This window comes from Podarcis tiliguerta (genome assembly GCF_965153285.1).
Source record: "Podarcis tiliguerta genome assembly, chromosome: 3".
NCBI classification, from domain to species: Eukaryota; Metazoa; Chordata; class Lepidosauria; order Squamata; family Lacertidae; genus Podarcis; species Podarcis tiliguerta.
This window is the reverse complement of record NC_139536.1, coordinates 21,339,619-21,364,186: the sequence shown is the minus strand read 5'-3', so window position 1 is coordinate 21,364,186 and position 24,568 is coordinate 21,339,619. Positions and strand designations below refer to the sequence as shown.

Here is a 24,568-nt window from a genome sequence, read left to right as displayed (position 1 = left end):
GCAGGATGTCCTTGAATACCAGTTCCTGGGAATCACTGGTGGGGAGAGTGCTTTCAGGCTTTCCATAGGCATCTGATTGGCCGCACTGACAACTGGATGCTAGAATAGATGGGCCATTTCCCTGATGCAGCAGGGACTTCCCAAGAAGATGTGATGTGTGGTGCCCTTTAATCTGGTCCCTACATTGTTGTTGTTGTTGTTGTTTAGTCGTTCAGTCGTGTCCGACTCTTCGTGACCCCATGGACCAGAGCATGCCAGGCACTTCTGTCTTCCACTGCCACCCGCAGTTTGGTCAGATTCATGTTTGTAGCTTCGAGAACACTGTCTAACCATCTCATCCTCTGTCGTCCCCTTCTCCTTGTGCCCTCCATCTTTCCCAACATCAGGGTCTTTTCCAGGGAGTCTTCTCTTCTCATGAGGTGGCCAAAGTATTGGAGCCTCAGCTTCACGATCTGTCCTTCCAGTGAGCACTCAGGGCTGATTTCCTTAAGAATGGATGCGTTTGATCTTCTTGCAGTCCATGGGACTCTCAAGAGTCTCCTCCAGCACCATAATTCAAAAGCGTCAATTCTTCGGCGATCAGCTTTCTTTATGGTCCAGCTCTCACTTCCATACATCACTACTGGGATCATTGCTTGATCTTAACTTAGTCCTATCCTCGTGTCCTTTCTCTCTCATACTCCTCCCTCAACTGGATCAACGTGTGCACACTTGATCAGTAGAAAACACTTCGCTGTGCCTGTCTCTTCACAAGTGCTGATGATTTGTCATCAGATACGGCAATGCTGGTTCTTTCAGAGTCTGCTTTCAATTCATTTCTCATCCTTTTTGTTTTTATAACCACAACACCAAACTGCAGTCTTATCTTACGTGCACTGTGCACATGCAGGCAGGACATGTGTTTGGGGAAACGTTCATCCTTGGTCCCCTAGGTGGCAGCATAGTGCATTCTAGGCAAGTCGCCTGTCATTGATGCATAATTCCTTATAGCACAAGCCTAGGTTTCTTTGTTTGCTTCCTTTATTAAGCAGCCAATGTTATTGGTTGCTTTTGAATGGAGTGTAAATGACATTTTCCCAAGATTGTTAAGCTGCATTCCTCTAAAGTAGAATAAATAAGCCCTTGTGAGGCAAAGCAAAAATGTATGTCTTTGGGAAATATATGCATATACTATTGAAGTGCTTTGATCTTCCCTGGTCACCCTCTTGCTGTGCTCATCTAAGCTATTGTTTTGATTAGCAGGTCATCCAAACTGAGCTTGTGCTTTAGCTCTCTTTGGACAAGCCTCAAGCTGTAACCAAGGTTTATCTTATGGCCTACACTTTGTGCTCTGCCTGGGTTTAAACAATACTGTCAACCAAACCATGGTTTAGCTTAGCATAGCACAATAACAGAATTACCTGCGAGGAGCAAAGTGGTCAAAGTCTCCTCTCTGGAAGCCCACCCATTTACTTGTTGGTAAATATTGACTTAGTGTTACACGCAAAAGAGGGCAGTGTTATGTCGCATTGTGAAAAACTGTAAAATTATTCATTAGATTTTTTTCCCACCCCAACCCCCCTCTTTTTTTAAAGGAATTTGATTCGGAGATGAAAAAAATAATATACAAGACGCTTCGCTTTGTTTCTCATTATTATGGAGCATCTTTAGTGGTATGTATATTATTGTATTTCATGGGCACAACCCTTCCAAAGTCAAGCCCCTTCAACTTGTATTCATTTCCCAAACAAACAAAGAAATTAAAATAAAATAACCCAATGTGTGGGTTAGTCTTACCATGACCTGATGATTGTTGGCTTGTGATGGCACAGAGGTGATCTTTTTCACTAGTAGCACTGGTATTGTGGAATGCACTCCCTACTGAGATATGAGAAACCTCATTTGTATTGGCATTCTGCTGGCTTTTGAAGACACACAGCCATTCCTTTTATCTCTTGACCTGAGTCTCCTGTTTTAATTGCTGTTGTTTAATTTTGTTTTACTGCATATTTTATTTATGGACATTTATATGTTAATGTTGGGGTTGTTATATTGTGTGTTTTAATTGTGTGTTTTCAGTAACCATGTATTATAACAGTGTTGTGCAATAGTTTTTTTATTATTATTATTTGGGGGCTTTAAGTGGTAGCTGTTTCAGGACACTGAAACAGCTAAATCTTAAACATAACAGTCGTGTGATGAATTTTGAGTGACTCGGGAGTAGTATTTTCCTATGTTTACTAGGAGAAGCATAACACAAAGTTTATGCTTTGTTCACAGTTCACCAGCAAATCTGAAGCTCTGCTCCTGAAAACACGTACTCTCATTAACCATTTAGCATTTGGCTTTGATAGGAGGTAAGCTAAACAATTTCCTACTATTGGCAAGCTCTCCCAAAACCTTCTATTGGCTGGATACTGGCAATTTGTAAAAAAAGGAAAAGGGGGGAAAATCTGTCAGTTTTTTTCTGTTTAATACAGGATTCTTGCTCATAGATCTATATAAAGGCTGATGAAACAGTTTCAGGAAAATGCTTTCAAATGGACTTGTTGGTCTAGGTGGGTGGCTAACTTGTGGCCTTCCAGCATGGCCAATGTTCAGGAATGACTGAAGTTCTAGATCTAGCCCAGCAGCATCTGGAGACACCACAGGTTAGCCACCCAAGCTCTTAGGGATGTTTTCTGCACTTTGGGTGTGAGAATCCTGGGCAAAATTACCATTGTGGGAAAGAGGCCATTTTTGTGTGTGAAGGACACACCAATAGCTCAGTGATAGAACTTGCATGTCCAAGTCCCTCGGTTTAGTTCATAGCATCTCCAGGGAAAGGATCTCAGATGACAGGGCTTAAAAAGGCCCTGCTGAAATGTTGGAAATCTGCTAATAGAGCGGACTCAGGCCCAAACTACACAGAATGTTGATTACATGGTTTGTCCTTGAGTACACAGTATTTCTTTCAAAAACATCAGGTGAGCGGTGGGTCCAGACTCCTCCACATGCAGCTGCTGGGTGACCTTGGCCAGTCACACTCCTCTGAAGTCTCTCAGCCCCACTCACCTCACAGAGTGTTTTTTGTGGGGGGAGGAAGGGAAAGGAGAATGTTAGCCATTTTGAGGCTCCTTCGGGTAGTGATAAAGCGGGATATCAAATCCAAACTCTTCTTCTTTGGCACTGGCGAATTTAGCACATTTCCCCCTCCTCCAGCCCTGATCTGAATTTGGACCTCCATGCCTGCAAGGGTGGGTGAGGGGAGCTCCCATTCAATCGCATTTGTCAGAAAGACTGCTGCCGAGAGAGAAATAAAAATTGGGGCTTTATAGAAAAAGCTAGGAGGGGAAATGATCCGTCAAAGCTTCCATCAGCAGAAATTAAACTTTTGCAGTCCATCGGTTCTATTGATTTGAACGGGACAGAGTTGTAACTGGGGGGGGGGGGGACTAATTTTCTTTAAAAAAGAAAAGAAACAAAAACAGATGTGTGCTTTCTTGGAGTGTGCTTTTTGTCAGTTTTGGTAAATTCTGATAGCTGATCTATATTCATTTTGTTCCGTTCATGTTTTTTAAGCAAATCCATGTCAGTGGATCAGAACAAGCCACTCTTTATCCCAGCAGGAATGGACTCTCTTAGTCAAATCGGTGGGTGGTTTTCTTATCCAGTATATTTATTGTGCATATAGCTTTTACAGTTAAGAGAACACAAAGCTGAAGTGGACAAAAATGAACAGTGGATTCTGAAATGTCGACAAAATGTATTTGTGTATGATGATTACTAAAGAAAAATGATCAGAAAGTTTTAAGAAGGTACAGCAATGTTTAACAACAATGCTATACACATTTATTGAAAAGTAAGCCCTGCTAAATTTGGTGGGACTTACTCCCAGGAAAATGTGTAAAGTACACAAAGGATTGCAGCCCTAGTATAACAGCTTCCGTGTTGAAAGCTAGTGCTTATCTTCAGAAACCCGTTTCTTACATATTCTTACATACGACCTCCATTTTGTACTTTCTTTTCATCAGTTTTGTTAAATTATTGAGGGGAATACATTCAGACAAGTAGCTTGTTTGCCATTTGAATGATGGAGTGACCATTGTTACAATTCTTATAATATCTAGGTCCTCCTCCTGCTTCCAATAGTGATATTGGAAAGCTGCATGCACAGACACCTATGGATCTATGGAAAAAGGTGTTTGAGAAGGCATTTCCACCAAAGGTGTGTATACCTTTTTTGTTCTTTGATGTTCTTATCAACCTTATTTCTTTTCACAATACTTGTTAATTCTTGTGGCTGCACTCTTGGGCCCAAGCCAGATTATTCAGAAGTAAAGTAATTTCATTGGGACTTCTAGTTATGGAAGAATTGAAACTTTAAGCCTGGTACTGGTTTTGCTTTTTGTGCACAGCTGTTTTCATTTCCTAATTCATTGATCAAGATTTAAACCTTGAGCGAGGGGTTCCTAGTTTAGATGTAACAGGAACCTGTGGCTTAACCCCCACACCCAAGTGTTCAGCTGTGGCACACAAGAGGACTCAGTGTCTGGGTGCAATGCTCATTCTCACTCTAATAAACTATGCTTTAGGAGACCTGAACTGTTATATATGAACTGGGACACTGGAACATAGACGCAAAGTCACTTCACGTGATCTTTGTAGGTTTATTCTTGTCGTGGCGAAATAAATGCAAGCTGATACAACCTTTGTGAACTGATGGGAACTAGGCTGTTTCATACAGTTGTCTTCGAAACATGTGGACCTGCTCAAGGGGTTCACTGTGTAGCTAGGATCCCTCGGAGGTGCCTGTTACATGAACTAGCTTCATCGCACAGAGGATTGAGTATTTTGCAAGGTGTGTTTAGCCCCCATAAGGAAAATCAGTGTATATATGTAGCACGTCCATGCCATCCCAGCTTGGTTGCAGTCATGCAACTGGTCCTTCATTACACATATCGAAGAGGGAGCTATACAAACAAGCTTCTGCAGTTCGTACAGGTTGATGCCTTAAACGTATTTATGGCAGAGATGCAAGCTCTAGGGATATTTCAAGACACACCTGGGGGAAAGAATGAGGCTGCATTTTACTCTTTCACCTGCACTTGTTTCAGAATGTCGGAGTTTTCAAAGAAGTAAAGGACCCAGCTCAAGATCCACAGTATGGTGAATATGAAGTCGATGCTATGCGCGCTCAGAAGAACCAGGTATGCTACAGCAGTCGTTCATGTCGCTCAATAAAGGAAAATCTCACTGGTATTTCTCAGGCACTGTACATATGCCCAGACGTATGTACCTTTGAACATTCATTTATAGCTGCAAGTCTCATTTTAACCATAAAGTTTGCACAGGTGGCCTTGGACACATCATCATCTCTCGGCCTTAGCTGATATTGTTGAAGGTTACTCTATAAATAATTCAGATAATTTTTTTAAACAATCTGCTTCTATAGCAAAGTAAGCCACACTGATGGCAGTTGCAGACGTGGAAGAACTTTGAGTGTTACCTCCAGGGTTAACCTCCAGGGCAGTTTTCCAAGTTGCATTTTCTAAAGGTGAAAGGTAGCTTTGCAAAATGCCACAGCATAGTTCTTAAACTAAAGTAACCCCATATTTTCTCTGGAAGTTTCATAACACTCCAGCTAAGGTTACTCAAGTTTAGTTGAACACGTCAGTGACCATGCCTACAAACCTGAGCCAGTAATTATCTAGTTGATTTCACAGTTTTATAGTATAGTATAACCTACAGTAAAATAGACAAACTCTAGACTACTTCCAGTATTGGAAAATTTGTTTAGGCTGACAGGTTTATTCCAGGGCATTAATTTAGAGTTACCTCAGCAAGAATTTCCATTTTAAGTCATGGTGCAAAATTAATCTCAGTTGAAATTATTTCTTGCAGATTACAAGCAGTATATATTTAATGACTAATGTAGTCCTCAGACATTCTATTGAATTGATTTTAATGTGTCACCCAAAATAGAATGTTCAGTTTAATTGCTTGCTACATACATTTTTTGCTTTACATTCATACTAAGGTTATGATTATGGATGGTATTTTTATTAAGTAAAATAGGCTACTAGTAAAAGTTGATTAAATCATATTGAAAATTAATATTTTCCCAGGTGTTTCCTAGTTTCAGTGCTCTCTTATTTTATAAAGATTTTAATCTGTATTGATGCCATTGGAAGTTGCTGTAGCTTTTGTTGTTGGTACTATTATGGAGAAAAAATGGTAATAGACAAGTTTCTGTAAAAAGAAAATTATCTGCAGTTATTTCCCTAAAATTTCCATCTTGGAGTTCAGTTATTATAAGATTATTATAACATTTGAACTGCCCTTTATGAAAACATTTTGGGATTTTTGTATTTCATTTGATCTTAAAAGCTGCGAGATAACCCTGTATATATCTGTAAGAAAACAATTCCCTGGCTACATTCAGTTTTTAAATGCATTAGGATTTCCCATAATTATATGAAAATTGAGAGTGAAATGGCCCTTATCTCAAGAAGTAAGTATTAAATGCTTCAGAAAGCTAATCTTTTTTTCCTTCCTTTTTGTACTCCTTTGTTCCATACATAAAGCATTTATATAGAGAGGAGCATTTATGTTAAAGTTATAGCGTCAAACATAATGCTTTGTATTTCTGTTTCTTGAAGGTATTCATGCATGGTAGCTTTTTATTCCAATTGAAAAGTAGACTTTTGTGCATTTCTTCCTGATCATTTTGTGTTGCTCTTTGGACTCAGAATGTCTATCTGTAGAGTTTAATATACTTCTCATAGTGCTACTGACATTAGGGACCACACACCTGCAAACAGTAACCAGACTCTCATTTCTTAGCAAGCTTTCTTAACAGCAGCACATAAAAGAAACGGTCCCATTTCCCCTACCGCACCCCCTGCCGGGCATCCATTGATCCATTAGTGCTTATTTGGACCTCTCTCTTTTTTTGGCAGAGATCTGCATCAGCCATATAGCCTATTTCATCTAGACATTAGAAATACATCATTGCTATAATATACCAAAGGCCCCGATCAGGATGCTTCTCTGTCTTTCTCGTGATTTTCTCTGGCCTAACAGTTTGCTCACTGTACAGTGATAGTTGTTCAGATGCTTAAAGGCCATTTAATAGTGCTTTTGAAATTTAAAAAACCTGAGCAACCTAAGCAGCAATTAACCTAGCCCCCTTCCAGCACCCCCACCACAACTGAACACTGTAAAGAAGCATTAACCTGTCCTTCCCCGCAGTACTCCTGATACAGGTAAAATCCTGATGTTGGATGCATCAGGATCATCCCCTCATCACTCCAGATGCAACTAAAATCTCTGTCTCTGTGCAGCTGATAGCAGCGTGGGAAATCGCATACAAGGGCCCAGTCCTATGTAACAGCCACAAAAAAGATGAAGGCACACGACTGTAACAACAATGTATTGATAAGTTAACAATTAAGTAGGACGAAACATCATTACAATTGCAAGGTGTGAATGAACCAATGAATATATGGATTGAATGACTGGAACTACTAGTCAGATGCACAAGAAGAATTAGAAATGAGCACAATGCAGTTCAGAAATTATGTTTATTTAATAAATCCATATGGCACTTCTTTTAAAATATACTATGCCACGGCAGCTTACAACTTACAAGAACAATTCAGAACCATATAAAATATCAAGCATTCACTACTTCTAAAGACACTTCTAGCCATCCCAATAAAAAATGAGGCCTCTGCCAAGCTGTGCAAAATTACAAAAAGAATACGGATGCTGATGTAAGTTAACTAAAAATGAAGTTAGGTGCAATGAAAAGGCCATGATTGTGACAACAATTTTCACTTTTTATTCTGATGCCATACAACGTGGCCCACACTGATCAAAATGTTTTCCAAAATTATAAAAGAAATAGAAGTCTGATTTGCCAGAAACATAAAGTATGTGGTTTTTGTAAGTGGTGGTGGTAAGTACCTTTCTGCTATCCATTCACACAAAGAAAATGTTGTGTCCTAATCCAGCAAGGGCAAATCAACTGTGAAAGAAGACTTGTGGAGATTTCTGGATACGTGAGCCAAATGGCGTTGTGCAGAAGAAAAACCCACCTTGACATCTGTGCTAGTGCTCCTGTTAGCACTGCAAGAGTCCTCAGCTCTGCCAAATCCACTTTGGACAGGAAAAACTGAGTCCCAACACTTTCCCCAATCCTTAAAGAGTGATGCATACTGCTACGCCTGTAGGAAAGATACTTGCGGCAGCATGCAAAGCATCCCTGCGGCACAGGGGGTACTCTAGACTGCGCTCATAATCTAGCAGGTCACATCAAGGGGTCCAGTTTCTAGCAGGTTTCAGTCAGATGCCTTTGAAAGTTCCCAAGCAACATATGGAAGCAAAGACTGGTTGGTTTGTCCCCTGGAATATATGGTGTTCTTAGCTACATGCATTTGAAGATAGAGCTCCCACTTAGCAAACACTTGTGTTGCTGGTCACTTGGGAGATCTGCACCCCTAGGCTGCACTTGAGGGAGCTAATGAACATCATTTCTTAGTTTAGTAGCAGCTGGATAATTGCTCTTTGAAACCACAAGTAGTAGATAATGAAAAGTAAAATGATACGGGTGCAATCAGAATAATGGACTTCAGTAATTTCGCGGTGGATCTCAGTATTATAATGGCATATACAGCATGACATAAAAAGATAAACTGCCATTTGTTTAGTGTTATGAAAGGCATACATGAGAGCTGCTTTAATCATGGCTAATTCGCTGTGTGCCACAATCTGGATTTCTTTTACAACTCATTCATAATTAAGATATACAGATACCGCTGATACAGTCCATGCAGTTTAGACCCCGCTGGGTGTTTGGGCTTATCTTGCATACACTGTTTCTAAAATGCCATCTTTTATGTCTTTCATTTTATTTTTATGCATACTGATTTATATGCAGTGATGATAGTAATGATAGCAGAGACTGGATGGGATCCAAAATTTGCAATATATTGCAGAATAATACTTAACATTCTCACATTAAAATTGAACATGCAGTTGCTTATATCATGGGGGGTATTATTATTTATTACATTTATTAGAAGCTTTTTTTTCAAAAATGAAACTCAAAACTAACTTACAAAAAACTAAACATTAAAAACTGTTTCAATATATCTTTCCATTTTAGGAACTAGAACAGTACAAAAGAAATGCCGCTAAAACCTGGAAAGAAATGGAGTTTGATTCTTGACTGAGAAGTATGTCTCAACCAGATTTGAAGATGCATTTCGTACATTTGAGTCATTATGTTTTGTACACTTGTAAAATGCATAAAAACCCCCATCATAAATACTTAATAATAATTATGGCCATTGTTGTTTATGATCAGTATAGTAGATTGTGCCAGAATCACTTCTCTTAGTTAAACTCAGTAAGAGATGACTCAGATGTTGCAAAACGTTTGAAGAAGAAAAGCAGACACATTCTGTGTCATTTAACATCAGATAACTGGTTTGTGAAAAGTTCAAAGGACATTCTGAACATTAATCTTAACAGCAGGTCAATGCCCTTATCCTCAGTTTCACCTTTGCTGCAGCGTATTAAAGTCAGTGTGAGATTGTGAGATTTCCCCCCCTCCAGTTAAGACACAATTTTCTGTATTTTGCCAGCATAATATGATAAAAGTTGCATTTCTGCTTAGACTATTGGAAGCTTTGGGCTGTTGGACTATAGTTTTTAACCATCACAAATTCTTTATGAATTTTTTGTTTGCTTGTTTGAATTGAAGTATTCAGCAAAACTATATGATCTTAAACAGGAAAATGCAAAGGAAATTTCTATTTTTGTATGACACTTGTAAATTGCTATTTTGAACCTTTTAAACATTACCACAAACGAATGCAGTTGGTCATTTTTAAAATAAAGACGTTATACAAAAGAATCCCCCCCACCTGAAATAATTTGCTCAAACACAGTGTGGAGAGGAAAAGAATCAGTCTGGCATGGGGGGTGGGGACAGAAATAACTGCACCAGTCAGCTGTTCGGACAGAACTGGGTTTGGGGTAGAAAAACTAAATCTTCCTGAATACCTAAGAGGCAATATATGACTGTTGCTTTTCTTTAAGAGGCTGCGGTTCATGCAGCCCTGGCAGTTGAATTTGCAAGAGATACAGCTGGATTAGCTGCTTTTGTTTATCATAATATTAGCACCGAAGAACTAAAAGTAAATAACGGGGAATGGTTTAGATTTCATAATTCACGCTGTACTTTCACACACTGCAAGAGTGAAATAGCATATAGACCATTTAGTGTCACATCTATTTCCTGGCAATAATTTGATCTCTTATTTTAAAACTGATAATTGCTAGAATTATGGCTGCTGGGACAAAGGCATATAATATTACAAAGTCCAATGCGAATCGGGATGTTGCACCGGGAAACATCATTTCAATGACCTGAGCCCCTTGGGAGAATGGACAGGGAGCCCCAGCCGCAGTGGAATCGTTGAAGTGACCTACCAAAAGAAAGGTTTTCAGATTACAGTGTTGGTTTGAAGATTCTAAAAGGAGACGTTTACATTCTCAGAAAGCTTGACCACTTGGTTAGGGGCCAGTGGCTACAGCTATGGCAAGATTTAAATCCATCCCACCCCTTCTCAAGGCGATTTGTCCCACTGGCCCAAGTAGCTGAAAGCGCTTCTTCAGGGTCTCTGCTGAGATGTCCATATGGAAAGCTCTAGACTTCCAGGAAGCACACCTGTCCTTTCAGGATCAGCTGGTTCTCAGTAGTAACTTGGCTATAGCTCATGGTTAGTGTGGAGAAAGTTTAACCAGGAATCCCTGCTGGAGCAGCATGCTGGGCCAAACTTTGGCCTGGCTCAGGGCAGTGGAGCTGTACTCACAGTGGCTGTGAGTGAGCTTCTCTCCAGGAGGTTGCACATTCACGCAGGCTTACTAAACCATAGTTTGGCTTACCTTACTGCCAAACCAGGCCATTGTCTTAGTTTCTCCCACATTTGCTTTTCCTACATTTTATATATCACGTGTTCCGAATGGAGTTACTTTCTTTAGCCCAAGAAACAAAAATAAAGCACAGTTGCAGTAGCCAACAGGTTTCTGCCCCCAGTTTCTGACTCCTGCCTGAGAACAAACTAGATTTTGGGTAGCTGATGTGTTCAAGCCTTTTGCAGCGCTTTGAGAACAATTTGAGTTCCCAGCACTTGTGCCTGGTGTTGACTAGTTGAAAACATGGTGTGTTTGCAGATGTGCGCTTGGCTTCTTCACTACAGTATACAGTTTTCTGCAAATGCAACACACCTGTTTCCTTTGACACCTGATATATGTGTTTTTGGGACTCACACTGTTCCTGTGACTCTTATCTGTTTTAATTCTGAATTTTAAATAGTTGTTTCCTGCCCTGGCCGGTAATAAATTTAATCTTCATCTCCCTTGCTGGATCAGGGTAAATAGATTTTCTGGTTTCTCCTCTGTTACTGGAAGCCCAGATGACCTCAGTGGCAAAAATTGGCTTTTCCCACCTCTGGCTTGTTCACTAGCTATGGCTGTTCATCGTCAGCCACTGTGAAAACAGTATCCTGGACTAATTGAGCATTTGGACAGATCCAGCTGAGCTCGTTTTATGGGATAGATATATGGATTACTTTGGATAACTTCCACTGCATGTTGTTGGTCTATTGTGGGTCGCTGGATTTTTATTTTTTTTTAATAGTTGCAATTCAGCCTGAGATAATTTCTGATGAAGGGCAGGATATAAATCTTATGAATAAAACATATAAATAGAATTGGAGGTGTTGTGTTTTCTTTTTAGTACTTACCACATGTAAATTTTAATTCAGAAAACTCGTTCACAACAAGAATCTCACTGGTGTACTTGTGGAACGTAAAGTAGCTTAGAATGTTAATCGGAGTTGGCATTTCCTCCAAATTCCTTCAGAAACAAAACAAAAGTCATGCCCAAATTATGTAATCTTGTTTCCCATCTCGCGGCACAGCATATCTTAAACATTTATAAGCCTCATGTATATCAACAACGGAGGCGGAAACCATGGTGGATTACATGGACTTTTGTTACGTTTTTATGAAGCTTATTGGACAGTGTTGTTGAAACTACCAGCATGAGTTTGACAAAACTGCGGGAGGCAGTGGAAGACAGGAGTGCCTGGCGTGCTCTGGTCCATGGGGTCACGAAGAGTTGGACACGACTAAACGACTAAATAGCAACATACATAAAAGGGGTGGGGGGGTTAGGGGAGGGGCAGTACTTCTGGTGGGTAACATCATCGTGTTCCTTCTGGGATAGTCTGCCTGCCTTTGGTCCCCTGCACTCAGCTCTTGCCTGTAGTTTCTAGAAGCTGTCAGCATGCAACAACAGCCACACCTTGGGAACAGCTTCAGCTGGCCAGCTAAACTAGGGAAGAGTAGCCGTTGGGTCTCAAACCCTTGGTGAGTTAGGGACTTCCCCTGCCTTTGAAGACAGGCTCTGGCAGATTGAGCGAACAAGACCAATAGTGGGTCCAGTGGTCAAGAATGCAGTTTCTGCATGTGGTGTAGAGGGAAGTGAGAGGCAGATGGGGCTCATCAACCTGGGAAGGTAACCTGGGAAAATCTCTGAACCAAAACCTCTGCTGCCTTGCGGGACATCTTTAGGAGAAGAAACGGCTAAGGAGTAAACCCTACACAAATCTGGAGTAGAGTCCTAAGACAGTTGGATGGTATCCTGTCCGCTTCCTTCTGGCAACTCATATAGCCAAGCTGGTGCCAAATGGATTGCTCTGGTTTCCTTTGGACCACATCAGCGAGGTCAAGAGGGGGCAGCCCAGAACTTTCAGGCCTGTGCCCCAGAGAGATCACTTAGAAGCTGCCAACACAGCGGTTTGACTGTTCCCCTGGAGGCTGACTCCATTGTCTCTCAAGAGAGGTGGATGCTAACTATACGGGTTATCTTGTTGAGCCAAATGCTCTCATTTCCCATCATTTCCCAGTAACAATTTTAATCATTATAAACGCAGATCACTGTTTCAACAATATAGTGTAACTCTATCTTTATATTTGCAAATAACTCTTTCCCTTACCTTACAAGTCCAGTTCCAGCTAGGGCACCTCCCATGTTCAGTAGCATCGCTACTCCACTGACCACATTGGGATTTTGAATGATGCCAAGAAGAATAAGTGTAATCAGTTCACCTACTATATAAGGTACTACGAGGGCAGCAAAGAAATAGCCAAAGCTAGAAGCCGCTGGGTAAAATCCCATAGACCTGCAAAGAAAAATGGGTGTTTTGAAAAAGAAGCAGCAGCAATGTGTTTAATAGTCCATCTTTCCACTCAGAAATAGATAAATAAATTGGCCGTGACTGAGCAGAAATGAAATGGTGGCCCTGGGAAGGTCAAGTTTGACATGAGACTCAGGGTTGTGGGTTCAAGCCCCACATTGGGCAAAAGATTCATGCATTGCAGGGAGTTGGACTAGATGACCCTCATGGTCCCATCCAACTCTATGATTCTATCATTCTTCACAAGCCACAGCTGTGGGGAAGAGAATATCAAGAGGCAGCTTGGGTAGAAGCCTTCTCCTTGATGTGCCACATTTTCACATGGTGGGGGAACCCTTTCCATATGGCTATACATTTAAAATAGCGATCCCTCCACCTGTCCATCCAAATTTGTACCCTCCAAAAAGGAGTGTCATTATGCTGAATATGTACAGATTGGTTCATTCTTCCCAGCAATGGGCTGAGAGTTGAGCAGCTAAGAGCCATATATTCTCCCGCCTGACCTGACCCTAAGCAACGTACAATCAAACCCACCAAGCCCTAGGGGGAAAGGATGAAAGGTTTGTGTGACTCAAAGTAGCTCTATTTAAATTAACGGCCATGTCTGACCTAGGGCCATTTGTTTCAGTGAGTCTACTCTGTACAGGACTTCGTTGTTTTAAGCCTTGGGAAAGTTTAGTCTGGGAAAACAGCAATTTAGAGGTGATGCAATCTCCATCTTCAAATATCTGAAGGGCTGCCATAGACCAATGGGTTCAAAGCAAAAGGATTTAGACTAAATACTTGGCAGATGGTAGAGTAAAAAAGGTAAAGGACCTCTGGACAGTTAAGTCCAGTCAAATGCGACTATGGGGTTGCAGTGCTCATCTCACTTTCAGGCCAAGGGCGTTTGTCCACAGCCAGTTTTCCGGGTCATGTGACCAGCATGATTAAACCGCTACTGGCACACGGAGGACCGTGATGAGTGCCAGAGCACACGGAATGCCGTTTACCTTCCCGCCACAGTGGTACCTATTTATCTACTTGCACTGGCATGCTTTCGAACTGCTAGGTTGGCAGGAGCTAGAGGCCAGATGGGCATCTATCAGGGATGCTGAAGTAATGTGTTTCCTGCAGGAGCTGAGGTCCTTTCCATCTCCATGATCTTTACTCTTGCCTTCTAGATATCCGAGAAACCAGAGCCATACAGAATGAATCCTCTATTCAACAAGTAACTTCAGTGCAGAAAGATTCACCCGGCGTACCAACGGCCATTGCACCTACCAATAGATAACAGTACTAAATAGTGCCATGCTGATGATGCTAAAAGGCAGGAAATGCAGTATGTAGGCCAGCAACATTTGCCACTTCTGATATAAACCATCTTGGCTTTCTTGGTCTCCGACAGCCCGCAGTGCAGGAACTGAAAGGGAAACAAACACTTCTATACCAGAGAATCAAAGTGGTCGTCTTGCAGCGACGTCTGCCATCTATACAGTGGTACCTCTGGTTACAAAATTAATACGTTTGTAACCCGAAACTGTTCTTAACATGAGGCGCGCTTTCGCTAGTGGCGCCTCCCGCTGCTGCCGCACCGCCAGTGCACAACTTCCGGTCGCATCCTGGGGCAAAGTTCGCAACAAGGGGCACCTACTTCCGGGTTAGCGGAGCTCGTAACCCAAAACATTCTTAACCCAAGGTTCCACTGTATTGCATTGGGGCAGCTCCCATTCATTTCAAAAGAGAACTTCCTAGGGTGGATTGTGTTCTTTGTCACAATGTACCGTATTTTTTGCTCTATAAGACTCACTTTTTCCCTCCTAAAAAGTAAGGGGAAATGTGTGTGCGTCTTATGGAGCGAATGCAGACTGCGCAGCTATCCCAGAAGCCAGAACAGCAAGAGGGATTACTGCTTTCACTGTGCAGCGATCCCTCTTGCTGTTCTGGCTTCTGAGATTCAGATTTTTTTTTCTTGTTTTCCTCCTCCAAAAATTAGGTGCGTCTTGTGGTCTGGTGCGTCTTATAGAGCGAAAAATACGGGTATATTAAGCAGTGCTTTTAAATAAATATAAATACAGTATGTAGGCAAGCAACATTTGCCATTTCTGATATAAACCATCTTGACTTTCTCGGTCTCCAACAGCCCTCAGTGCAGGAACTGAAAGGGAAACAAACAACTCTATACCAGAGAATAATAAATACATAAGGTATTTCTACACATTTTAGGAGAATTTACATTCGGACTAGACTATGTGTAAAATGCGTGGCTGCATTTAACATGTGAGTCCCCCCCCCCCAAAAAAATAACAGCCTTGTTGCAGAGGAGGGAGGAATTTCGCCCCTCCCCCAAGCTATCTTTGGTGCCAAGAAATAGTAGCTTTATATAGGGTGCAATTTTCTTTGAGACCATAGTCAAGGGAAAAGGTTAATACCTGCCCCCATATGATAGTAATAATCTCTCCCATAAGCTTGCAGCATTAAATACATCCATTCATGTACCATGTCATCTATTTCACTGTTCCCCAACCTTGGGCCTCCAGCTGTTTTTGGACTACAATTCCCATCATCCTTGACCACTGGTCTTGCTAGCGAGGGATGATGGGAGTTGTAGTCCAAAAACAGCTGGAGGCCCAAGGTTGAGTTGATTCACACATTTATCAGATTGGCCCTAATACTGATTTATCTCAGAGAGCTATTCTGCAGATTGCTGAGATAATGTGTGTGAATTTGACAATTCTAAAGCACGGCATAGGTGTGATAACGATTAATACTATTTATTTCCAAAGGGTTAATGATGCAGTCCAGCCTCATGTTGCAGTGACATATTGCCTGTGCTCCAACATGCATAAAAAGGTTTCCAAACTAAACCCATAATGTAGTCAATGTATTGTTTCAGAACACCCTTTCTCTCTGCAACCATTACTGATGCTGTAGAGAAACTTACATAACGACAGAGCATTGAGTATTCCTGTGTGTGGTGGAGCGCTTACACACTGGTAAATGAGTCCTACGCGATCCTGAACTGCTCCTTTAAGAGCATCACTGGACAGTCTCAGAAGGAAGAATATAAGAAAGAGACTGAAGAACATGTTTTGGAAGAGCCGCATCAGCATTCCAATCTTATTTCTGGATAAATTCCTTGTTGTCCTCCTGAAAGTGAAGAATAATTACTGCAATTGCAGGCCAAGATCATTCTTGCCATGAAGGACACCAGAAATAGGAGGCCTTGCATTCATTGCTCCTGAGCTGTGCTCTCTCACCTGAGCAGAATCCATAGTTTGATGAACACATTGGGGGGCTTTTTGCATTTAAAGGGTATTGGTGGCAGCTCTTTCACCTTGCATTTTGCTTCTTCAATTGCCTCCAGAGATCTGTGAAAGATTTCTGAATTTTTATAGGCGGAACAGATGGTTTGAACTCTGCTGTAAGTCTCCAGTTCCCGCTCTTTGCTTCGACAGTCTACTGATGTGAGATCCACTGCAAAATTTACCCGACAAAATTGAATTAGTCCCTAGCCTCCAAGTGTCCCAATTTTCCAGGGAGAGTCCCAGAATTATGAAAGCGATCCCAGAATGTCCCTATTTCCCCCACCAGCCCTGAGCTCAGGGAGGAAGATGAGCTGGCGCTTGTGTTGTGTGGTGGCGGCAGCAGTGATGGCTATTATTATAATCATTGCAGTAGTAGTTCCTGTTATTAAATATTCATTCAATAACAATAATATCAGCAAACACATCAGAAGACAAACAACAGGCAAGTTTAAAAGGCGCCTTGCTTTCACACCTCTAAGCCAGATTTAATAATAATAATAATAATAATAATAATAATAATAATAATAATAATAAATTTTATTTATACCCCGCCCTCCCCAGCCAAAGCCGGGCTCAGGGCGGCTAATATACACCTTATATTCATCCATATGATAGGGCTGTCTTACATCTGGAATTTTGTGGACATAGCCGGTATTTAGCCCATATGGCAGCCCATGTCAGGGTTTTTTGTTTGTTTGTTTTTTAGATTTTGCAAACATTCCCCCCCCCCCCAAGAAAATGCTCAACAACTTTTGTGCCCAGATTTTCACTTTTTTAAATATGGCAACCCTATCATATGAGGTTGATTTGCTTCGTGCTTTTGGACATAATCCTATGCAAAGAAAACATTCTAGTAACACAGCAGAATAAAAACAAATTGCATGCTTTTTCCCAACCCCCAATTTATCTTGTTCACTATAGATCTTTGAATTGAAAACAGTAACTAATAGCACTCTGCTCTTTGAATGCCTGCGATCTTGCATAAAGTTAGTTTCCAACTAATGGGACTTCAAGGAGGTAAGTTGCATTGAACGCCATGAGACTGAACAAAAATATACTTGCATAGATATATATTTTTGCCAGGGAACTGGAAGGATCTGTGTTTGTGAACCTAATTGAGAAGCTCTTACCGTAAAAATCAAAAGGGCTGGAATGTTCAGGGCATGTGTAGCCACAGTTGGTAAAAAAAGTGATCATGTCTGATGAATCTCCACAGAAAATTAGTTCTCCAGAACTCATGATGCAGATTTTATCAAATACCTTGGGGGGAACAAACAAGCATTAATGTGCAAATGTTGCTAAGATAAGAATATAAAAAACTAGAGAATACCTAATGACAAAGGAAGCGTACAGTTTTCATATTTGTGTGATGAGGAAAAGCTCTACACATCTGTGTGGCGCATTCTTTGAGTCAATGAAGTCCCTCTATAGCCTCATATTGTTGGCATCTGTCTGTCTCAGGACATTGGAAGAGTGCGCATTCAGGGGTGAAGTCAAAATGTTGGAGAGTTGCAGAACCTTATAGCAGAACTACCGTTCTGATAACAAAAATGTAAGATACCATTTTTGAATAAGCTTTAAGGATGCCTCCTTAATCTGGGTTGATACTGATTTGAAAGGTTTCTCCCAAAGTGAAATCCACTGTTTACCATCTGTTTTTCCCAACCTATGTGAATGCAATCTGTTGAAGGTTCAGCAATAACATTTAATGCTTGAGACCAAACCTGTTGTTGTTCCTTTACAAAGCGCATCCATGATTAAAATGTGGTTTAATACAAGTATTCTTTACCTGGAAAAGTTCTGATCGTGGCTGGTGTATTGTAATAATCACTATCCTGCCGTTATGAGCAAGCTTTGATAGTAGCAACACAATCTGATTGGCCGTCATGCAGTCCAGACCTGTGGTGGGTTCATCTAGCAAGATGACCTCTGAAAACAACAGAAACAGCTCTTGAAACCTCACGTAACGGCGTGTTACTGCAGCAACATGCAGCAGTGTGGTTACCAGTTCTGTGTTAGCCTGATAATGCTGCTGGCTAGATTACCGCAATACAGTGGTGCCTCGCAAGACGAAAAGAATCCGTTCCGCAAGTCTCTTCGTCTAGCGGTTTTTTCGTCTTGTAAAGCAACCCGATTAGCGGATTAGCGCTATTAGTGGTTTAGTGGCTATTAGCGGCTATTAAAGGTTTAAGGGATTAGCGGATTAGCTGCTAAAAGGCTATTAGCAGCTTAGTGCCTTAGAAAAAGGGGGTGGGGAGCGAAAAAAAATCCCAAGAATCGCAAGACATTTTCGTCTTGCGAAGCAAGCCCATAGAGAAATTCGTCCTGCGAAGCGCATTGAAAAACGGAAAACCCTTTCGTCTAGCGGGTTTTCCTTCTTGCGAGGCACTCGTCTTGAGGGCACCACTGTACTTTGTTATGCCATTGCAAACAGCCCCAGACACTTAAGTTGTTTTTTTTAAAAAAAAGGCTGCTAGAGATCTAATTGGGACTGGCCATTATGGACAGCCTATTATTCCAACACTTTTTCATCTGAATCCATTTCTAGGCCAACTTACACTTTGCTCTTTTTGAAAAAAAGGAAACGCACCATCAAAAAGAGGACATATATAGATATAACATTTAACAGAATCATAGATTTGGAAGGGACCCTAAGGATCAGGAATATGCAGCTGTCCCATACAAGGATTGAACCTGCAACATTGGCGTCATCAGCACCATGCTCTAACCCAGTGTTTCCCAACTGGAGCCCATATGGCCCCAAGATGTCCCAAGGGGGCCACAGGTGAAAATTGCATAAAGGGGGGGGGGGCACAGCATGAGGCTAGGTGGCCACAAAGGAAAGTGAGAAGTGAAGGGGAAAATATCTTTCTTTTTCAGTCCTGACTGGCTGGATATCCACTTGGCCAATCACAAGTGGGTAAGGGGGTGGACCACCAGGGCCTAGCACTCCTTTTTTGCCACTTGCATTTTCCTGGAGCAATCCTGGTTTGTTTCCAGCAGAAGACAGCGATTGCTGAGGCTCCCGTTTTGACCATCAGAGCCCGCAATCCAGAACCCCCAGGTCAGGTAAGTGCGGTGGTGGGGTGGTAATGGGTAGGGCTGAGAGAGCCAGAGCTGCTTCTTGCTACCGCCAGTGCTGGGCCCGGTGGCAGCCTGGGCCTGACTCTGCAAGGCGCAGGGTGCAATCCAACCCAGCGCCCAGCGGATCAGAGCCTTCGGATGTTGCTGAGGGGCGCAGGGCCCATCGGTAGCGTCAGGCCGGCTCTGCAAGGTGTGGGGTGAAATCCACCCCAGCGCCTAGCTGAGCAGTGTTGTCTGGTGCTGCTGACTTGCATCTAGTAAATAACTAAGTGTCTACTCAGAGGAAAGCCGCACTGAGTTCAGTGGGCCTTACTCCCAGGTAAGGGTGTGTGGGGCTATAGTCTTTTATCTAGGAAGCCAGGGCTCCTTCAGATCTTTTTGCACCAGGTCAGTGAGGACCACTTGCCTTTCAAAATTATCCCCTATATACAGAACTCCCTGTGTGTCTTTTTGACTGTATCTGTAGGTTTCCCCCTCTGGGTCAAATAACTGGGATCAAATAAGTGTTGTTTACTTTTTATAATACAGTGGTACCAAGGATTCAGAACTCAATTCGTTCTGGAGGTCTGTTCTTAACCTGAAACTGTTCTTAACCTGAGGTACCACTTTAGCTAATGGGGCCTCCTGCTGCCACAGCGCCACCGCCGCACAATTTCTGTTCTCATCCTGAAGTAGAGTTCTTAACCCGAGGTACTACTTCCGGGTTAGCGGACTCTGTAACCTGAAGCGTCTGTAACCCAAGGTACCACCGTACATGGAAGATGTAGGTTTCTAACCAGAGATTGGATGGCCATCTGTCATAGATGCTTTAGCTGAGTTTCCTACATTGCAGGGGGTTGCACTAGAAAGATGACCTTTGAGGTCCCTTCCAGCTTTATGTGTCTGTGATTCTATGTTTTTCTGCTTCAACAATATTTCATTGTGTTCCTATCATTTTATTTTGTATAAATTATAAAAAATATAAATAAAACATGTTCTGTTTACAAACAAAACATTTAAATAGGGGTTGGGGGCATGGGCATAGCCAGGATTTTTGAAAGGGGGGGGGCAGAACCTCAGATTTGCATTGATTTATATTGATTTATTACTTATTGGGGGCAGCTGCCCCCCTTGGCTACGCCCATGGGGGGAACAGAAAGGAAACAAGACTGGGAGAGAGCCATGGTCAGAAAAAGGTCAGGAAACACTACTCTAACCAGCTATCCAGCTCCATTTGTATAGATATAAAACTTAAAAACAAATGCTATAATAATCATAGTGGAACCATAATAACGATAACACCAAGATTGCAGGTTCAATCCCCAGCTGCACATTCCTGCAATGCAGGGGGTTGGACTAGATGACCCACAGGGTCCCTTCCAACTCCAATGTCTGATTCTATCTCACCATAGTGATCAAGCGACCTGTCCCTGTTCAGTTTGCCTTCCAAGTGCTAGATGTTGAGACCGTCGACTTCAAGGCCGCTCCTGCTCTTTCCCCCTTTCCATTCTTTGACTTTAAACCAGGAATGGCTACAACACCCCCTCTCCGGATAGAGGACAGACTGCCCTTCCTATACAGGACAGTCCTTTGTAAATCAGAACACCCACCCACCCTATCCTGATCTCATTTGCTTCACCTCGAGGGCCGTAACACACAAGTACCGTATATCCATCAGCAACCCTGCTTTGGGAAGGTACCCATCCAGAATATCCATATGATCATTAATTAGCAGTACAATGTGGGAATTAGCCATGTTAGAGCATGGGGAGCTTGTACTAAACACTATTTGGTTAAAAGATCTCTGGTAGTTGAGCTAAAACCCAGCCTGAGACTCTGAAGGGCTATCGACAGGATCACCGACAGTGGCGGACTTTGGGCTTTAAAATTTCAGTGGTACCCCTTGTGATGCCTAAATCTGATGCCTCCCACCTCTTGTTTGTAATTTGTGGCACCCAGTCAGCTCACTGCCCAGCACCAGTCAGACTCCCCTAAATTCAACTCTGTCACTGAGCCATAAAACAGCTTCTTATATCCACTAAGGCAGGCTTCCCATGCTATTTAGAGGGATTGGGTTGTTGTAACAAATTCACCTCACCTGGGGATTTCTAAATCACAAATCCCATCAGCCAAGTAGGGGATGACACATTGCGCTCTTTGTTAACTACCCTTGTTAGATTGCGCCCCGGTGACAGATGAAAAGTTCTATTGGGGGGAAAAGGTTGGGGAGACATGGGAGGTAGATGGATGTACCAAGTGACAGTTAATCGAAAAGGACAGAGGGTTTGTTTTGTTCTCAAACACTAGGCGCCATACTCACTGGGATCTTGTAATAGCTGTGCTGCGATTGAAACGCGGCGCCGTTCGCCATCAGAAATTCCCCGAAGTGTGCGGTTTCCAATTACGCTGCATGCAACATGACTGAGACTCAGCTCAGCCATAACAGCATCAACCTGCAAAATACAGACAATTCAGGAAGAACCTGGGGTCTCAGATTGTCTACCCAGCAGCTCAAGCATCCTTTGAGCACTATATATATATGCTGTACAAAATGCAAGTCCTAATTCAGAATGATCACAAAATAAGCTTCCCGGAAATAAAAATATACCATTGTACAACTCCATGTAGCTAATTCACTAAGCTATTATTTGAATTCACATTCAGATAGTCCTGATTTCAGGGACATAATTTTAAAGCAAGTTATGAGCCAAGAAGGCCCAATTTGAATCTCTCCAGCAATTCACTAGGTGGCCCAGGTAGGTCATGTTTTCTCTCCTTTAGCCCCACCATTGTAAACAGGGGGCTATAACAATACTGACTTATCTTTCAGAGGTACTAAAAAGATTACCAAGAGAATGTCTGTTAAGTGCTTTAAATGTCTGCAGGTAAGCCATTCTGCTTTAAACAATCTCAAGCACCATACAAATGCTAAGCATTATTATAATCATTCTTCACAACCAGAATATGCAGAATCCTTTCACCCAGACTGGGACCAGCATGGATATTTTCTTGGCAGGGTTGCTGTTAGGGGGATCATTCCCAGGAAGTCTTCCAATGTCCCTGAGTCAATGCTTTTCATTGTGCTACTCGACTTGATTTAGTCAGGATCTATAGTTAACTGACAGGGTGCATTCTCTGCAGGTAGAATAAAGGTAAAGGTAAAGGTACCCCTGACCTTTAGGTCCATTCGCGGATGACTCTGGGGTTGCAGCGCTCATCTCACTCTAGAGGCTGAGGGAGCCGGCATTTGTCCGCAGACAGCTTTCGGGTCATGTGGCCAGCATGACTAACCTGCTTCTGGTGAACCAGAGCAGCACACGGAAATACCGTTTACCTTCCTGCCAGAGTGGTACCTATTTATCTACTTGCACTTTGACGTGCTTTTGAACTGCTAGGTGGGAGGGGGTTGGACCGAGCAACAGGAGCTCACTCTGTCGCAGGGATTTGAACCGCCGTTGTTGGATAAGCCTTATTGCTCTCCCTTACAGCTTCTTACTTTCTGCTTGTAGCCTTTCATCCAGAAAACCTCTGCCAGTTCATGCAGCATACTCCTCATTCTCCACTTCTGACACTGTGTAACGTTTCTGGGTCCAACAACAGGCCCTCCTTCACTGGGGGCTGGATGGCCTTTCGGGAGTGTTATGGTTGCAGATCCAGAATCACAGATCCTGCACTGATCTGGAAGTTGAATTAGTTTACCTCCAAGGACCTCTATATCTCTAAAACTCTATGGTATCTTGTGAACTGTAGTTTGGGGTTGTTGTTTTTTAGTGGGGGAGCAGTTCCACTATGCCTTTTGATGGAAAGGATTGAAACAGCCTAGCCATAGGAGCCAACTCCTAGGGCCAAAGGTCCTTTAGGTCCCCCAAATAAAATATTTGAGGGAAACCCCCCCCCCAAGTTGATGGGTATTGCTATTCAAATGGTGTGTGTGTGTGTGTGTGCGCGCGCGCGCGTGCGCTCTGTTTCACGTGATCAGTTATGTGGGTCACAGTCTTGTCATCAGTCTGCTACCTTTTCATAACATTATACTGCAGTACAGACCTTCTTTTTTATAAAGTTGCTGGAGTGCTCCTGGAGTGCTAGCAAGGCAGTATAAGTCAAAGACTCTTCTATGGTGAGGTAGCTTAACAAGGTATCATTCTGAAAGAGAAGGGAAAATGGAGCCAATTTAGCCATGTGGTGATGACAACTGAAAGGCAATGGAGCCATAGCTCAGTGGTAGAGTTCCTGTGTTTCAGGCAGAACAATTCCAGATAAGGCTGGGAAAGACCGAGACTCCTATAGAAATGCAAATACAAACCAACCTGGAGAACATAGGAAAAGCAGTCCTGAAACTGTTTTGGCTTCAGCTCCTGTCCATTGACATAAACTTGCCCAGAAAAGTTTGTCTTATGGCTCAACCTTCCAGCAATGGCATCCAACAGAGTTGTTTTCCCCGATCCTAATGCAAATTGGAAAATTCAGTATAAGTATTGTTATGAATGGGGGAGGGGGAGGGCAGACTAGTCCATCATTCCTTGATCTAGTAAAAGTTTGAATTAATCAAGGTTTGATTAAACTTTGCCAAACATGGAATGCCCCTGGATTTAGTTATGCTAACAAGCCAAAGCCAGCTCGGCAGATCTAGCTGGATAGACCATTAGCAGGAGACAAAGGCCTGTGATGGCCCATCAAGGAAACCATCAGAGGGCGAGGCTGCCAGGCAAGGGGGAGTGGGTCTGGGTACTAGTGGGCAGAGGCAAAAGGCCAAATTTAGGGAAGGATGTAGGTCCTTGGGACACAGAAGATGACTTTCAGCCCCTGGGCATGACGTTCCCCACAAGCATGGGTAGAAGGTAGATCTGGGTCCAGTGGTAGATCTCAGGGTGATTTCCCATTGATGGGCAAGGCTTTATGGCTCCCAATTATCTAACAGCAGCAGCAACAAAACAACATCTCCTGCCCTAGGTTATATGCCTGAAGCACAGAAACCAGATTTTT

General features: G+C 42.4%; 2 protein-coding genes across 2 annotated transcripts in view; one reads left to right on the top strand and one right to left on the bottom strand.

Annotated features, from left to right (window-relative positions):
* Positions 1-24,568, top strand: part of LOC310674210 (ATP-binding cassette sub-family G member 8-like) — a 56,976-nt gene that overhangs the window by 11,665 nt on the left and 20,743 nt on the right. The window contains exons 8-12 of the mRNA XM_083433257.1: positions 1,575-1,652; positions 2,260-2,336; positions 3,541-3,611; positions 4,089-4,186; positions 5,076-5,168. Coding sequence (XP_083289383.1) covers positions 1,575-1,652; positions 2,260-2,336; positions 3,541-3,611; positions 4,089-4,186; positions 5,076-5,168 — 417 coding nt within the window. The remainder of the gene's footprint in view (positions 1-1,574; positions 1,653-2,259; positions 2,337-3,540; positions 3,612-4,088; positions 4,187-5,075; positions 5,169-24,568) is intronic.
* ABCG5 (ATP binding cassette subfamily G member 5) overlaps positions 9,202-24,568 on the bottom strand; it is a 180,715-nt gene continuing 165,348 nt past the window's right edge. Inside the window, exons 4-14 of the mRNA XM_083433064.1 lie at positions 23,893-24,029; positions 23,630-23,728; positions 21,906-22,038; positions 18,312-18,451; positions 17,653-17,782; positions 16,475-16,691; positions 16,159-16,364; positions 14,499-14,637; positions 13,035-13,220; positions 11,778-11,890; positions 9,202-10,457 (exon numbers count right to left, since the gene is read on the bottom strand). Coding sequence (XP_083289190.1) covers positions 10,261-10,457; positions 11,778-11,890; positions 13,035-13,220; positions 14,499-14,637; positions 16,159-16,364; positions 16,475-16,691; positions 17,653-17,782; positions 18,312-18,451; positions 21,906-22,038; positions 23,630-23,728; positions 23,893-24,029 — 1,697 coding nt within the window. The 3' untranslated portion in view covers positions 9,202-10,260. The remainder of the gene's footprint in view (positions 10,458-11,777; positions 11,891-13,034; positions 13,221-14,498; positions 14,638-16,158; positions 16,365-16,474; positions 16,692-17,652; positions 17,783-18,311; positions 18,452-21,905; positions 22,039-23,629; positions 23,729-23,892; positions 24,030-24,568) is intronic.